The sequence below is a fragment of the Culex quinquefasciatus genome, chromosome 2 (genome assembly GCF_015732765.1).
Source record: "Culex quinquefasciatus strain JHB chromosome 2, VPISU_Cqui_1.0_pri_paternal, whole genome shotgun sequence".
NCBI lineage: Eukaryota > Metazoa > Arthropoda > Insecta > Diptera > Culicidae > Culex > Culex quinquefasciatus.
Window position 1 is genome coordinate 215,111,440 of NC_051862.1, and position 17,482 is coordinate 215,128,921.

At 43.2% G+C, this 17,482-nt stretch overlaps 1 protein-coding gene across 2 annotated transcripts; it reads left to right on the plus strand.

The window, feature by feature from the left end:
* Positions 1 to 12,078: 12,078 nt before the first annotated feature.
* Positions 12,079 to 16,051, plus strand: LOC6049405 (Krueppel-like factor 10). 2 transcript variants are annotated; one of them, XM_038254330.1, is made up of 2 exons: positions 12,079 to 12,518; positions 14,097 to 16,051. In XM_038254330.1, exons 1-2 carry the CDS (start codon positions 12,429 to 12,431, stop codon positions 15,258 to 15,260), a joined length of 1,254 nt encoding a protein of 417 aa, XP_038110258.1. In that variant the 5' UTR covers positions 12,079 to 12,428; the 3' UTR covers positions 15,261 to 16,051. The 2 variants fall into 2 exon arrangements, with proteins under 2 accessions (XP_038110258.1, XP_038110257.1); XM_038254329.1 differs by lacking the exon at positions 12,079 to 12,518 and adding an exon at positions 12,541 to 13,973.
* The last annotated feature ends 1,431 nt before the right edge of the window (positions 16,052 to 17,482 follow it).

The following is a 17,482-nucleotide window of genomic DNA, read 5'->3' on the forward strand; positions in this document are numbered from 1 at the left end:
AGCATCGCATTATCACGCTTTCGCTACCGGGAATCGGCGTGAGGATTTCTTCGGAAACTCACGTCGTGGGCGCGTGACTCCCTGCGGGCGGGCGCTCGGACGGACGTCATAGCCGGTCGATGCCAAAATAAGGACCTGAGGAGGACTCCCACGCCGACTACACAAACAACCGGTGCTTGGCAGAGTTTCTACGCACACCACTTCACGTCCCAAGTTCACGAACATTCCCGGCCTTTTGCTTTTTCTGAATGGAGACTGCCGCGTAGTAGGACTCGGAAGGACCAACCGAGGACATGCGCACTCCAGCCCGGTGGTCGTCCTCGGGCTATGACGTCAACGGCGTCGATTCGGTACTTCGACCTTCACATTGGGCTCGCGTCATGGCCACTTCTACGCACCCTCCCGGCGTCGTCGGCCCGGCCGGCCGGCCTAGCCGTTCATTCACAGAACCGCACAGCGCAATTTCACCCGGGCGGTCGCCCTCCTCTCTCTCGGCTTCAGCATTGACGTAAGCACCGCGCCGTTTTGGGGCTCCATGGTAGAAAAAGGTTGTTTGCTGTTGGAGTTGGGTTGGAAGGCAGAAAAAAAGACGAGTCCGGAACGTGTATTTTGCTGGAAATTCCAACCCATTCCACCGTGCCACCTGCCGCGTGCGAACTTGCTGGTTGAACCTCGTCCTCGTCGTTGTCATTTGGTGACGTTATTACCAGCGACGTCAATCGGCCGCGGCCCGGGATGACCGGCGAAAAATGAAGAATTCATGGGGTTGTAATTTTAACCTGGGGCGCAAATTATTAATAAAAGGAGCTCTGTGAAACCCCGGCATCTGACCAGTTTTAGCTTTTACAGGATCTGAACTAGAATGTTGATGCTGATTAGGCAGCATTGACTGTTGACAAAAATAGCAACCTACGAGTACACTATGTTTTTAACCAATAAGCCTATAAGAGAAAGTCACTCTTGAGAATACTTGCATTCAGTGAGCTACTTGTTTACAACTAAGACTAGGCCCTATTGAAAGTTTGTTATTGTTTTGACCAGGATTGACAGAACTAAAATTAGGAATACTTACCGATTATCTGCTACCACAGCAACAACAATAAAAAAACAAACACTTCACTTTCATAATAGGTTGCTCTTGGGTATATCAACTCTGAAGTCTGTGATTGGGAAGTGCAACGCAAATCATTCAGTCTACTCATTTGATCAGGTTGACAGTCAATAATGTGTTATTTGAGCAACACTGACTACTAAAATTATCAATAACAACTAAATATCTCAACTTTAAAACAAATAACATCCGATGACTCACCCAACAATCGAATCAAACAACCACCCACTACAAGAGGCATTTCGTCACACATGAAAATTTTCATTTTGCTTCGTCACTGAAAATCGGACCAACACAGCTTATCGCCGCGCTACAACCTGTTCGATGTGTGATGACTCAGAGGAGTATCGCGTTGATTGTGGGATTTTCATGTGAGACCACGGCGATTAACGGACCAACGGACATCAAACAGTGTTTATGATTTGGTGACGTGAATCACTGATTTGAAAATGAGCACATTTTTTCGAAGAACCCAAAAAAGACGAAGACTTCTGAATGAATGTGTTTGCCTTTAAAAGCGCAAGCAAGATGCCGTTTAATCTTATCTAATTACACAAGCAAAGCGAGCATAAAATGTTTGCTTGTTTTGCACATTTTGACTTTGTTTGTGCACACCGTGTGCGGGACGTTCTCAGGACAGGGAATAGAAATGTCAATGAACATCGGTGATGTGGGCGCTACTGGTAGAGAATTTATGAATGAAGCTTCTGGACCTGCGTAGCATGATGGCAAAGATTGTTTGCTTTTGGATTTCAATTAAATTTTAAGGGACGGTCCTTGTAAATCGTTTATTTCAAATCATGAAAAAATTCGTACACATAACAATTAGAAACATTTCATTTCAATTACTTTGTCTATGTCCCAAAATGTAATATATTTCAAGAAAAACAAAATTGACACTTCAAAATTAATAAAACTTTTCATATAACATTACAGAAAAACTTTAAAAGATTAAATTATAACAGTAACGTCATGATTCAAAATCCGGACACTTAGTAGCATATCATTTTTGTTATATCTGGCAAAAAATCAGGTAATAAGTTACAAATGCAGAAATATGTATCATGAGGATGTAGTCAGTTTTAAGAAAATGCATGCAAAATATATCTTTTCTAACAATTTTTCATCAGAATTTTAAAATTAAAATTACTTGTTGTGCTTCGAATTCCGGACACTGATAAAAGCTGATTCGAAATCCGGACACTTTTGCTTCGAATTCCGGACACTCGATTTTACTTATGAATCGCACAAATTTGGACTGAAATGTTAGTGAATGTCATTCTTCAGGTCTCAAATAAGCTGTTTACATCAAAACAATCGATATTTATATAAAAATTTGCTAGAATTTAAGAAAATTGAAACCATAAATTTCTGCTTTGCCTTCCCGGTGCTACGAACGCCTATGAAATATTTCAAGTGAAATGTTTCGCATTTTTGGCAAACTTATAATTTTATTGTATTTAATTGTGTTGGCATTAACTACAGCGTTCAAACAAACTTTAAATGAAAGATGATGTTGGAATTCATCAAATAACACAGTTTTGACATTCATAATGCGAACTTATATCCAAATAATTAAGAAAACAAGATGAAGTGTCCGGGTTTCGAAGCGTCCGGGAATTCGAATCATGACGTTATTATTAACATTTTTTTTTTCAAGCTGCAACATCATTTATGACATGTCATATAAATATAAAAACAAAAAAAAACATGAAGTCAAAAATAAAGTAAATTAATTTTCAAAACAACCTATCCGTCATAGGTTTCCTATACAGATAGGACCTTTTGAAAATTTAATCTAGAATTTAGCATTGGAATTCCTTGCATTTCTAATTAGAACTTGTATTATTTGTATGACGATTAGGGTGGTTCTATCAGAAACATTGTGGTCCAAAAAGTGACATTTTTGTTTTTAAAAAATATCGTTATTATAAAAAATATCTCAAAAATCCTTGATGAGCTCTTTGAATTAAAAAAAAAAACAATTTTGAAAAACATGAGCACTATGCCTCACCTATTACAGTATAGCATAGCATAGCATTGGTGTCTACCCGTAGCTGCTACTTCGTTATTGACCAGGACCCCCAAACATTGCTCCGTGGACCACAGATGAAAAGTAGGAACCAATCATCACCCCTTCGCAATTTTCAAAGGTCCCTATTGTGCTGATCAATACCGACGCCGGCCACGACCAGTGGTAAGACACGAGGAAGTGGATGGGAATGTTAGCCGATACTTGAGTGATGGGACCGCCAAATCGACTGCGTCTCCGACAAAGTATCACATGAGTTTTGAGGGGTTAGTAAGATGGGTATGAGGTCAGGATTCACTGTGGTAGGTGATGCGACCATGAGCAATTTGTTTATCGGTTGAAATTTTAAAAATCTTAGGCAGCCGGCTGCGGAAAGATACCTATCTAGGGATTTAAATATAGTATTAATTCGACCGCGATTCTCCAGAAATTCTCCGTCGGCGTGCCTTCCGATCAACGGTGATGTAGGAAGGGCTTCATTCATTAAAATTATTTTATATCATAAGCCTTAAAACATATCCGTCGACGTGCCTTCCGATCCTCGATGATATGGAAAGGACTTAATCCAGCAATACGACTTGCTTGTCTCAAAAAACAAAAATCGGATCGTTTCTATCGAAAACTATATAAAGAGAACAAAAATAAAATTCATCGGCCAACGAACGCGCGAACAAAAAATAAATGAAAAAAGAAGAAGAAGAAATCCAATCACCCCATGCACTCGAACAGCGACACAAAAGAGACGGAAAATAACACGAAAAAAAAACAGGACTGAGCGTCCACACAGGCACCGCACTACTCCTATGCCTCACCTATTACAGTATGTAAAAAAAGTATTTACACCCCATGGGTACTATGCACAGTTTATGATGAAACATATAAAAAATTTAAAGTTTGACAGGAACCTAGTACTACGTTTTGTTCAGAAGCTCATTTTGCTACAAATAGCTCATGAAAAGATGTTTTCTATAAAAAGTTATATAACAAATACTTTTACAAAAATAAAAAAAGTTTGTACACCTTTCGAAAAATTAACATAAATAAAGTAAATTTGTTAACAAATCACCATAAATCCAGTCCCCCAACTCCAAATAGGCATCTTTGACTGATTAAAAAAATAATTTGGATTGAATATAAAGTTAACTAATTACTTAGTATAAAAGTTTATATAGCTCTGGAAATTCTATATAAAAAAATGCTAAATAAACATTCTGGAGTGGGTATAACACCGTTTCGGGGGTCTTTGTATCGATAGAATAGATTTTTCGTTGGAATTTCGTACCAACCCGAAATTACGTCGTCGGAAAATCCGCCGGTATCCGAACCGGTCCACAATTCACAAGTCAACCTATGTGGCATCGGAAAGGGCATAAAATTTCCGATCTTTTGATACCCAGACATCTAGGTTTTCTATAAAACCCACGTTTTTAAATACCTAGGCAAAAACGTTGTTATGGTTTCGTTTGAGCAATCTGCCAAAAATGTATGGAATTTCGTAATTTTTGTTCTCGTGGATCAAACTTACTTTTTGCCCAGGTATTTAAAAACGTGGGTTTTATAGAACCCCTAGATGTATTGGTATCAAAAGATCGGCAATTTTATGCCCTTTCCAATGCCACATAGGTTGACTTGTGAATTGTGGACCGGTTCGGATGCCGGCGGATTTTCCGACGACGTTATTCCGGGTTGGTACGAAATTCCAACGAAAAATCTATTCTATCGTTACAAAGACCCCAAAACGGTGTTATACCCACTCTTAACCGTTTATTTAGCAATTGTATAGTAATATATTGACATTTAGTTGAATTAAAAGTTTGCAAAATTAAGTTTAGATAAGTTTTATATATAATTTCAAGAGTTATATAAACTTTTATACTAAGTAGTTAGTAAACTTTACATTCAAATCCAAATAATTTTTTAATTAGTCAAGGATGCCTATTTGGAGTTGGGAGACTGGATTTATGGTGATTTGTCAACAATAACTTTATTTATGTTAATTTTTCGAAAGGTGTACAAACTTATTTTGCACCTTTTTTGATTTTTGTAATAGTATTTGTTATATAACTTTTTATAGAAAACATCTTTTCATGAGCTATTTGTAGCAAAATGTTCGGCATGAGTTTCTGAACAAAACGTAGTACTAGGTTTCTGTCAACATTAAATTGTTTACATGTTTCATCACAAAATGTGCATAGTGCCTAAGGGGCGTAAATACTTTTTTTACATACTGTACATTATTTATTATTACATTTTTTCAAAAATAAATGATAAATTCTAGAGTTTTTTAAAGGCCCTATCCAGGTTTTTAAGCGAAGATGGCGCTCGAATGGTGAACGTCCGAAATGTCAAAATCGCGCAGTAGCACCAACATCAGAAAAAAAATATGGCTGTCATGCCATGGCACACTTGTTCCGTAATGTTGGTACCACTGCGTGATTTTGACATTTCGGGCGTTCACTATTCGAACGCCATCTTCGCTTAAAAACCTCGATATACTGCCCCTGATCGCATAAATGTCCCATATTCATTTTCATAGATTTTGAGTTATTGATGCAGTTTGGTTCTAAATCGTGTGCACTTTCAAAAGAGCCTACAACATCTAGTACTTTTTTCTATAAATCAGAAGAAAATCCGGTTTTTTTCGCAAAAACTTAACACGTATTTGTGAGACAAATTTCAAATGCGTTTTTCTCAGTTAGCTATGTTTGCATTTGGGACATTTATGCGAACATGGGCAGTAAAAGCTATTGTGTTTTAAGTGTTTATATGACCCTTTCAAAAAAAAAACTCTAGAATTTATTCCAATTTAACTTAAATAACTCAAAATGTCACAGCAATGGCATTGATTCAAAATATGGTTAGTTTATTGGTTGCAAAAACCAGTAATTTTGAATTAAAATTTAAAATTTCGAAAACATCACATAGCATTTGTTCTTCATTTTACTCACAAAGATATTTTTGAAATAAAGTTTTTTTTTCCATTAATATATCAACCCTCTACAGCCCAAATTTATTTTTTTCGCAAATCAATTTAGTATTATCTTTTTGTATTTTTATTCGCATTTATCATGTATAGTTTATATTTGTTTCTGATAGTTTAAATACATTTTTTTATATTGCCTATTTTATGACCCGCAATATTATGTTTTCGCCTTTTTAGTCACTTTTTTAATGTTTTTAGTGTTTTTCACTATTTTGTTTTTAAAATCTATCATTAGCTATTGAATGACATTCAGGGATGGCATTGAGTCTGGGGGGTGAGACTGGGTCATACAAATTTGGCGAAATTTGTATGACCCAATCTCACCCACAAACCCAATGTTCTAGTTTTGACTTAAAACAAAGTTTATTGGCAATGAAACATAAAACAAATCAAATTATAAAGCATAAGTTTTTCTTTTCAAGCTGTTTGCTTTGTTGCAGAATGAAAATTCGTAAAAGATTGTTTTTTCTTGCGTATTTTTAAATTGAAGTCCGACTTTTACGTTCTTAGATATTTTTGGTTGTACCGGGCAGCAATCAAATTGTCTAAGAATATTGCATTGACCATTATGGCACCCCCTACAGCGTGGTGCAGACCCGTTATGCTATGCTGCTATGCTATGCTATGCTATTTTTAAATTGAAGTCCGACTAGAGGCAGGGTTGGATTGTGGAGGGTTAAATTATTTCCATTCGAAATCTAAATTGTCTTGTTTTGTTTTTAACTTAGCACTTTTAACAACAATGATTTGACTCAAACATTGTATTTTGTAAGTATTTGAGTTACAAATAAACTGATTCAGCTCCCTCCGTGTACGCACGAGAGCATGCAGCTAGTGCTCAGTGCTCCATCGTTTTTTCGATTTTTTTCGCCGTAATTGATTGTGGTTACCCGCGAGTTTGCTTCTCCAGCATGCCAAAGGCCGGCCGTGGCCGTGGCAGTTCGAGTGCGGCCTCGAAAACCCGCGAAGTTCGTCTACCGGCCGTGTGCAAAAAGGTAAACAAACCAACGCCGTGTCGGCCGCCATCGCGCAGGGAGCGTCAGCGCAGATGGAATCGATAAAAGTTACTACATCCCGGATATGTTCCGAGATCACCAGTGCGAACCCGTTCCGGTACTTCCGGTGCCACGACCAGTGGCACATCAACATCCGCCAACATCCCCATCAGGAACGAGTTCCAGATGCTGAGCGACGACGAAGAAAATAACAACTCTGACGGTAGCAGCACTACCGACGACGACGACGACGATGATGGTCGTGCACGGAAAAAAGTGCCGACGTCAAAAAAGAACAACTCTCCAGCGGAACGAAGACCACCTCCAATTTTTGTTTTGGACACGTTAGCGGACGATGTTGACGAGTTGCTGGAAGGCCTCGGATATTGTCTGAAAATCGGTAAGTCGGCAGTGCAAGTGATCACACTGACCAAAAAAAATTTCAACCTGGTGTTTGAAGAATTGAAGCGTAGCAACTTCAACTTCTACACATTCAACCCCGAGAAGCCCCCTGTTAAGGTCGTCTTGCAGGGTTATCAAGACCGTCCGATCTCCGACCTGAAGGGTCACCTTTCGGACGCCGGAATAAAACCGCGGGAGATTAAAGTGCTCTCGCGCAAGACAACGGTAACAGGTACACACACACTGTACCTGTTGTACTTCGACCGCGGCACCGTCAAGATCCAAGACCTGCGGCGGACTAAGACGTTGGACGGCTTTTGGGTAAACTGGCGGTTTTACACCAAGAACCCGACGGACGTAGCGCAATGCCACCGTTGCCAGAAATTCGGCCACGGCTCGCGGAACTGCAACCTCCGGCCCCGCTGCGTGAAGTGCGGTGAGTCACACCTCTCGGAGGCGTGCGCACTGCCACGAAAGGCGGACTTGGGGGACAAGGCAGAACAAACCAAGCCGCGCGTAAAGTGCGCGAACTGTGACGGCAACCATACCGGCAATTACCGCGGATGCGTCGCGCGCAAGGCCTACCTCGAGGAGCAGGAAAAGAGGAAGAAGAAAGCGTCCCACCCTCCTCAGCGAAGTACGAGCGCAGCCGTTCCTGCAGCTGGACAGCGTACGGTTCCTGCGGAAAACTCAGCGTTCCCTCCTGGTTGGGGGCGTTCGTTCGCTAGCGTGGTCGCTGCCGGTAGCGGCAGTACGGCCCAGCAAGAAGTCACCGGGGAAGATCTCTTCACCCTGCCGGAGTTCTTTGCTCTCGCGGGGGAGATGATGACGCGGTTTCGGAGCTGCCGGAACAAGGCAGAACAATTCCTGGCCCTTGGGGAACTGATGATCAAACACATCTATAAAGGATAAAAAACTGTGATCTAGTTTTAAGCTTTCTCTTCCTCTATCCCCTTTCCTTTGCAATTTCTGTAAGTTTTTTTTTTATAGTTTTTTCTTACTCTTGCTAGTGCCTTAGTTAAAGAAATAATTGTTCCTAAATGGATTATGATGCAACACACAGCTGTAAGGAACTCCAAAACTCTGTTATGCACTGCAAAATAACTCATTGTATCATGATTATTCACCAATAAAACCGAATTGAATTGAAATTGAATAAACTGATTTAAAATTGATTTCTAATTCCAAAAAAAATACGCAAAAACTATCACAAAATGGTTTATACATCTGAAATTTGCTAAATATCAATGAATTTATTAAATAGAAAAAAATCCTAAAGTTGTATATCATGTGTGGTCGCCAAAGTCACATGTTCCCATTTTGAAACAAATACATAAAATAGACGCTGTATAGTATATTTTATATACTTTACAGTCAATTGCTGGGAATAAAATTTGCAGTGGCCTTACTTGGTTTGAATTTTTAAACTTTCAACAAAAACCTTTTTAGGATCTTCAGGCCAATGCAAGTTTTAAGAGTTTTTTTTTAAGGTCAAATACATTTTTTATTTTTTGCTTTTTGGGTGTTTTTGAAACCGCCTTGAAAAAAAAAGGCTTGAGTCAGGGGTATGGAGAAACACCCAAATTATTATATGTTTACGTGATATTGAATTTTCAATGTTAGAGATTAATAATTACTTTAAATGGAGCCTCACATTTCAAAAGGGCACACAATTTTTGTAAACGAGTGTGCATCTTTTTCCCTCAATTTACAGTTTACATAAGGTGTGAGAGGGATTAACTCTTGTTTTCAAAAGTTATGTTCCCTAATGAAATGGAAGCTCGAAATATGCCCTGGTGCGCGGGTTAGCTCGCAGCTGAACAAAATACTACCTGCTAGTCACTAGCTGTACCAGGGGGGCCTCAGAAATGTGTTCTAGATTTGTAAGGGGATCATTTACAGATACCGCCAGTGCCTGGTCATGCCACTACAACTTTGCAGAACTCAAAGTAGTGCAAAAATCGCTCAAAATACCGCGGAGTTATATGCCAGAGAACCAGCGAGATTGTAGTTCCAGTGTTAACCAGCTTTGTGCACAATGGTCTGTAGGAGGAACTTTAGACCAACAAATGAAAAGCTCACTATATATGTATATTCACAACATTGTGAAATTCATCATCAATCTTATCTGGTCTACCAACCACTCAGTTCTATAAAATTTCCTAGAATAACCAAGCAGTTTGAAGCACTACAGGTTGAAACATGTTCAACCTACCCACCCATATCGAAAATAACAAGTTAGTCATTGATGAGACCGTAACTCAGCTCATTACTGATACTACTAGCACTTTCCCCACCAATCAAGAATGTACATATTTAAGCAGCAGCAGCAGTCTGCGATAATATCACGCAGCGCTGTTCGCCACACACGCCCAGATATCTCGCCACTTTCCCTCGATAAGCGCGCAAAGAACCAACTCACGTCAGAAGATCTTCGCGCCGGTTCCGAACAACAAATAAAACAATTTCATCAGCAGCCCCGCAAACGCACCCGAACCTGTTGACGCGCGCCAAACCTGTTCAAACAGGATAACAACGCGCCATCCCACACCCATCGTTGCGTTGTTCTCTCCCAACACTCTGCGTTCAGAGAAAATCCAGTCACAGAAAAAACCCCGATTCCATTCACACACCCCCACCGCGAGTCCGACCTGCTCGCTCCGTTCTTTCTCTGCCGGCTGCCGGAGTGCGAAACAGACAAATAACACACATCTATCGACGACGACGACGACGACCCAATGACGTCATACGCTGCTCTACCTACTCTACTCTGCCAGCCAGTCACCTTGAACTGGTAGCGAGCAGCGAACACGTGAACAAGTACTGTTCAGCGGAGAGAGAGCTTCGTGTCGTCCGACTTCCTCCTCCTCCACCACTTCGTGCCATGGAACGCGCGCAATCGATGACTCCTCGCCTCAACAAGACGACGACGGACGACGGATTTGCCAATGCAAGCGAGCCCCCGGCCTCTGATTGGCCGGCCGGCAGCACTTGTATCAGGCGCTGTTCACGTGAACAGCGAGTGATGTCGAATGTTCAGTGCGTGATCAGTATAAAAACACCGAATGCCGACCAATACAGAGACGAAGACGACGTCAACGCCGGTTCTATGGCGTGGACCAAGGGTGTGCGCGCCACGCACACACACGAAGCTGTGCGCCCACCAGAATCACCGGGTGGTTCGCAAGTTCCGCCCAATGTTTACGCCAAATGACGTCAATCGGAATCTGAGCGGGGAATCACTCGGCCCGAACGTGACAGGATGGCTGCCCGCGGTAAGCAAGATTCACTCGTCGACGGGATCGCGATCCGGTCAAATTCCGCGACCTGTGGCCGGGAGCAGGATGGTCACGACCCCGCCCTAAATCCGGATCCGCGATACGAGGAGTCTCATTCATCCCGTCTCGGTTGGTGGTATTTTTAGTTGCGGTACTCACTGCTGGGAGGGAGCCTAAAGATAGCCCACTATCGCCGAACGAATGGTTTGTACGGTGGAAACCGTGGGCAGTTTGAGACTGGTGGGGCACCCTGTGCTGTGTGAAACATGGCGCAGGGTGACTGCTTAAGGAGTCAAATCGGGCGTCGATGCAGATTGACGTCGGATGTTGGTGACAGGGTTGACAGGATTGAACACTTTTGACAGTTCAGTATTTAAAGAGGGCTAGCTCACTACTTTTTCAGGACGGAAAACCAAGTACACAAAGGTAGTCGTAGACCAAAACTGCTAACTTCTCAACACTCAGGGTTGGCATCACTACTCAGCAATTCACAGGATCACTTTCCACTGGATCACTTTTCACTGTATACCATTACACTGCATCACTTTTCACTTGAACACTCAATTTTCACCGGTTTATTCCTTTGAGTATATAATTTTTGAAGTCCGTAATAGAGATGCACAAGCTCATCCGAAGCTTAGATTGCACTTACCGACATAAATCTACACTGAATCTTAGGCTCCTCAACTTTTCATTACATCACTTCATCTTCCCTTGATCGTTCCTTTTGATGTCCGTAATAGAAGAGCGTATCTTCAATCGAAGCTTATGTTGAAAGTGCAATAGAATTAACTACTACAATAAAGTTGCATAGTTTCTAATCTAAAGCAAATCTTACAATAACCCATAAAAATGGGTTGCTTAACTTAACTATGAATATTGACAGTATAAACAGATGACAGAGTTGACAGACTTAAACCTAAACAGTACTTACCGATTCATCACCATCGCAGCAACCTGGATCCACTTTAACACCTCGTCCTGACAAGACGTCACCACTAGGCATATCCCCTCCGACGTCCGTGTTCGGGAAACACCCTCAAAACAAACTTCCAATGACGTCATTCAAAAAAGCACGACAAACCATCCAACGCCTACTGCTTCTCCCGAAGAGCAGTCACCCTGCGTCTACCACTCACACCACCGAACCACCGGGATTCGGGCAGAAGAGCGCGGCGCGCGATTCGTACTCCACACCACCACTACAGCGACGCTCGTGCACACTTCGGCTGTGTGTTGGTGGACCTCGCCGCAGCTATGAAGAGCAGTGTAAACCCTAAACAAAGGCTTACAACATTCTGTGCCGTCGAAGAAAGCGGACGTGTAAATCCGAGAGTCGGTGAAAACTGTGAGTGTGGCGCAAAAATTTCGGGCTACCTTGCCAAGAGTACTAGTACCAAGTCAAAGTGAATGAAGGAAGTTGTTCAGTGGTAGCGCAAGCCACTTGTAGTTCAGTGCTCGGAAGAGGAAGTGTGCAATCGCCAAAACTTGCGAGAGTGATAACGGAAGTCCGTGCGGACAAGTGCAACTAAAAAAAGCAGAGTATCAGTGAAAGGATTTGGGAATCCTTACGTGAAAGAGATATAAACTAGAAGAACTAAGCAAAACTTAGAAGACACAGACAGTGATGGAAGCAGTGAAGATGAGGGACACGGGAATACTACTGTCGCCTCCGGCGACTCCACCCCTGCAGGACCCCACCGGCAAAGACCCCAAGGTAAGGATTTGTTCTGGAACGAACTCGCGAGATCAACGCCAAGTTGTGAAACAGCCTTCAACCCCGGAGATAACGGCCACGGTTCCCACGAATGGAGTAATTTTAAATTTCCCACAATTAATCAGAGCGTCGGAACCGTAGGAGAGAATTCGCGTTATCTGCGAAGGTTATTGTTCAACCTGAGAGATAGCAGCAGGCGCGGGGTCTTGGGACACGGTGACTTGCACACTTGCCAACTTTGACTGATTGCCAGCCGCAGGCCTTAGGACTTGAAGTGGCGGACTTGCGCTAGCGCTGCCAATCGCCAGCGAGCACACGTAGTCACGTGTCGTTCAGTCTAGAAATCTTCCCAAAAGTTCACACTTCAGCAAGTGCAAGCAAAAAAAGGTGTGTCTATTAATAGTGACGGTCACCTTGCGAAATTAATCGGGGCGTCCTTTAGATCCAAGCGGGATATCATCCGCCCGGAGCATGATCAGCGGCCCAGCCTACTTCGCAAGCTTCGAGAAGAAGTGCAGCCAACTGCGCCGCACACGTTGGCGCGGACCAGCCGGAGTTCACGTGTCCACTATAGTAGTGCACCGTCACACAGTAGGCTATTTTTACGCCGAATGTCACGACGGAAAATTTTCCACCAGACCTTAGTGCAAGTCATAGTTTTTGAACATTTTTTCTGATGTCGGACCTCGGCGGTGGCAGCTTTACCCTACCGTTTCAGCTGCGCTGAAACTAGAATATCTCTCTCAACAGCGCTATAAATAGTGCGGGCGCGATTCAGCGCTAAATTTAGTGTGCCATGAGATTGCAAAATAGCCCAAATTACAATACCCGATCCACGCGAAGCGCACAGAGTACAGTAAAAACCCCAGAAATAGACACACAACACAGCGAGTGGTGGTGTGTACAAACCTCACTACCAGCAAACACAGGCAAACTACGTCAAACGGCCAGGCTGGCAATGCGAAGGGTGTGTGGCAGCAGCAGGCCATGAACCGTCGTCGTCGTCGTCGCTGTTTGCCTGCCTGCTCTGACCAGTGCAAAGTTTGAACACAAACCGCACCCGTCCCGTTCGCGCTCGTTGATCACGCTAGGATCACGCAGCCGAGCGGACGGAATCAGCTGGTGTTCACGTGAACGGTGCATGCCCCCAGTCTGAGCGTTTAAAAGGCGGACTTGTACTTTGGACCCGTCGTCGTCGTCGTTTCGTTGACTGAGCGGTTTCAGCGCTCAGCTCCGCTGAGCTCTGCTCTCCTGTTCCTTCTCAATGACGTCGCGCGCGCGTTCGGTTCTCTCTCTGGGGCGCAGTAAGCCATGACACAACAGACTTGGCGCGCGCGTTGTTACACACCCATTTTGCGCGGCCTGCTTTGGGCGCGCGTACGTGACCGATTGAGCGCGTGTTTTGGTCACTTTCCAAGATGGCCGCGGTGCGCACTTTGCCCATTCGGTGGCCCTGTAGGTTCAAATTTGTTTTTTTTTTTTTTGTACAAGGTTGTTTCCTCGATGAGCGTAGTGTGATGCTTCCGCGATACAGTCCAATGTCTAACGCCCTTTTTTGTGTTTCTGTTTGTTTTGCAGACTTCGCGAGAGGTTAAGCAGGCGCTTAAGCGTAAACTGGAACAGCACCAGGCGGCGGCGGTGGCTTCGGAGATGTTGTCCAAAGGATTTACGACCCCGATTCACTCGGATCAGTCGGAGGACGAATCTGACCTGCCGCCGCGGAAGCGGCTGTACGTGCGAGATCCGGTACAGCTGGAGCAGCACTACCATCACACGTTGACCAGCTCGATGACCCCGCCCCCGTCGGATCTGTCCGGGTCGGAGGACGAGAACACCAAGTCCGCTGAAGATAATGGACTGGCGGTTCCGCCGCCCCAGCGCGAGTCGGTCATTATGCGAATTAACAAGGACGGGTCGTGTACGGCCGCGCCCAAGCAAACCAAAGAAGATGAAGCGAATCTGAACGTGTTCCGGTGCGTCAAGTACAAGATGGGACGGCGCTCGCCGTTCGAGAAGCAACAGTCGGAGCAACCGGAGGAGGTCATCGCCATTCCTAGTCGAGTATTAGAGCCACAGCCCCAGCAGCAGCAGCCGCAACAGAAGAAGTACCCAGTACCTGTCGTTCCTTCCGCCGTACCTGCTCCAATGGCCGCGCCCAAGCTCCCTGTGATAGCGCCTAAGATTCCCCAGATCATCCTGGCCACCCAGAACGGCTTCATCCTGGTTCCGCCGCAAATCTCTCAAAACCTGCTGGCCTCCAACGGCGCGACCACCACCTCCGGCAAGACCCTCCTAGTACAACACCAGTCCCAGCAATCCCTCGCTCAATCCGCCCCAGTCCCAGCCCCCCAAAAGCCCGAGCGGCGAAGAATCTACGAGTGCGAGCATCCCAACTGTGGCAAAAACTACTTTAAATCCAGCCACCTGAAGGCCCACCAGCGCATCCACACCGGCGAGCGGCCCTTCATCTGCAAGTGGGCCGACTGCGGCCGCCGGTTCTCCCGGTCGGACGAGCTGTCCCGCCACAAGCGCACCCACACCGGCGAGAAGAAGTTCGTCTGCCCGGTCTGCCAGCGGCGCTTCATGCGCTCGGACCACCTGTCCAAGCACGTCAAACGTCACAACAAGGACAAAAGCCAGAAGGGACAGCAGCCGTCCCAGCAGCAGGTCCAACCGGCCCAACCCCAACCCATCTACCCGGTTCCGGTGCAGTTCGTCGCGACGGCCGCGCCCCTCTACTAAGTCTGCTCTTAAGATTCTGTACATACAAACCGCGCCAGCTTGTTGCACAACTGTTTCACAAGCGTTGCACGCTTGTGCAACCGCCGTGCAACTTCTCGCAACTTCTGGAACTGACTAGATTTTAACCTTTTCGCGTCCCCCCTTTGACGCATCCAAGTAGCCGCATGTTGCACAGCCGTTCCGAAAGAAAACCTCTGTGCAACATGCCGGTTAATTGGCACTAACCGTGTGTTGTCTATTGTTTGTGGTGTCCCTTTTAAAAACTTTCCGGAGATGTCATTCCAAGTTAATACACACACACACACGCAAACAAACTTAAACACTCTTACTCTCGGACAGGGAATGGTTACACACTGAAAAAAAGTGAGAGAGAGGAATCGTATTATCTGTACCAAGTTGTGTCGTAGAAAAAAAAAACGTTCGTTTTCTCTGAGTTGTTTGTGTTTACAAGAGGGACAATTTCTTCTCTGAGGTTTCTGTTGTTTCTAACAATTATCAATATAAAATACATCTGTGATCGTTTTAAAATTACATTACAATTAAGAGAGAGAAAAGTGAGAGTTCTATACTAACGGCGTAAAGTTTTAGTAACTTATTTGAAGCGCGCGAGCTTTTTAAGTTTTAGGTTTCACCTGTTTGTTCAAACTGAACTGTTTAGTAATATATATAAAAAGTTGTTTTATTTGTTCATACCAACTAAGCGAAGCGGAAGCGCGTCAGCGCGAAAAGAGAAAAGAATTACAAAACAAAAGCAAAATACAGCAAAAAACTATCAAATTAAAAACAAAAAATCTTTCGTCTCATCATTCCGATTAAATTATCACAAAAATCCATACTGTCTTCCAAGAATCAAAAAAAAAATCCGTTGGTCGTCACGTTGGCACACGTGTCCGCAATTTTCTCCACTTTTCCAGCCTGCCACGATTTAAAAATAATCGCTCCACTCTCGACAAAAAGAAGTGGTTTGGGGTAGGGTCGTCGTGCTGACGTCATTGCCGGGATATCATCGTAGCAGGCGCGCGCGTGGGTGTACACGCCTCCACGCCGTGATAGTTGGGGCGCACACACACACACACACAGTAAGAGTCACATGTTCTTACAGCGTCGGTCGTCGGTCGTTGGTGAATGAGTTTGTGGGAAATTTTTTGTTTTGATTTTTCCTTTTTTCTCTCGCTTACATTTTACGGAATGCTGTGAACAAAGTGGCTGCTTGCGTCAGTGTTTGTGCTTGAATGTGTGAGTGTTTGGCGAGCTTTTCGTTTGTTGAATGCTGGTGGAAGTTACATTTTGGGTGGGAAATTGAAAAAGGAAGAGCTTGCCAGGATATTTGCTGATGTCCTGTTTTTTTTTCCTGAAAATCCGTTTAATATTTTTATGCTTTATGGAACACAGTTTGGTCATACCTACTAGAATTTAGAATCATTCGTATTCGTTTAGTAGACAAGTGTATCAGTTAATTTTAAATACTTTGTCAATTATTTCATTCTAAATTTTTGGTCAAATACAAACTGTTTTATGATTTCCTTATCTGTAGAAACAAATTAGTAGATTTCTTTTTCAATAAGGCCGTTGCAAATATCGCCCAAAAAATATTTTTTTAAAAAACTTCAAAATTTTAATTGTAATAGTAGTTTATGCAAAAAGAGGATTTTTTCAGCACGAGGCGTACATTTATCCAACGAGGTTCACCGAGTTGGATAAATACGAAGAGCGCTGAAAAAATCATGTTTTGCAACGAGTTCCATATACATTTTTTTGCAATTCCAAAAAACACACACTGAGTGAAATTTTAAGTCAAATTTTCATGTATTTTGTCAATAAATCGTTTAAATCAAAAAAATGTTGAAAAGTGTTACTTTTCGAAACAAGTGCTGAAAAGTTGAACTTTTCAGCACCCATTTGAGTGCTGAAAAGTAGAACTTTTCGGCATTTATTTTGAAAAATGTTGCTATTCGATTCTGTTATTTTTGGTACACAAAAGTAGGCTATTTCGTCGTTCAAGAATGACAGGAAAAGTAAGTAGTTTCACGACGAAATTGCAAAAAAGAAGTTTTATTAACTGATAATAATGTGAAATGCATTTTCCTGCGTTTTAAATCATATTTAGCATGTTTGAAATTGATCAAACATATTTTGTCAATACTTAGATGTTTTGAAAACTAAAGTATGCAAAACATTTGGGCAGGTATAAATTGCATTTCTAAACACTTTTTTCGTTCATA

Coding starts and splice junctions, on each gene's coding strand:
- LOC6049405 (XM_038254329.1), top strand. CDS start 13,830: ATGACACAACAGACTTGGCGCGCGCGTTGTTACACACCCATTTTGCGC. Junction 13,974..14,096: donor TTTGCCCATTCGGTGGCCCT/GTAGGTTCAAAT, acceptor TTTGTTTTGCAG/ACTTCGCGAGAGGTTAAGCA.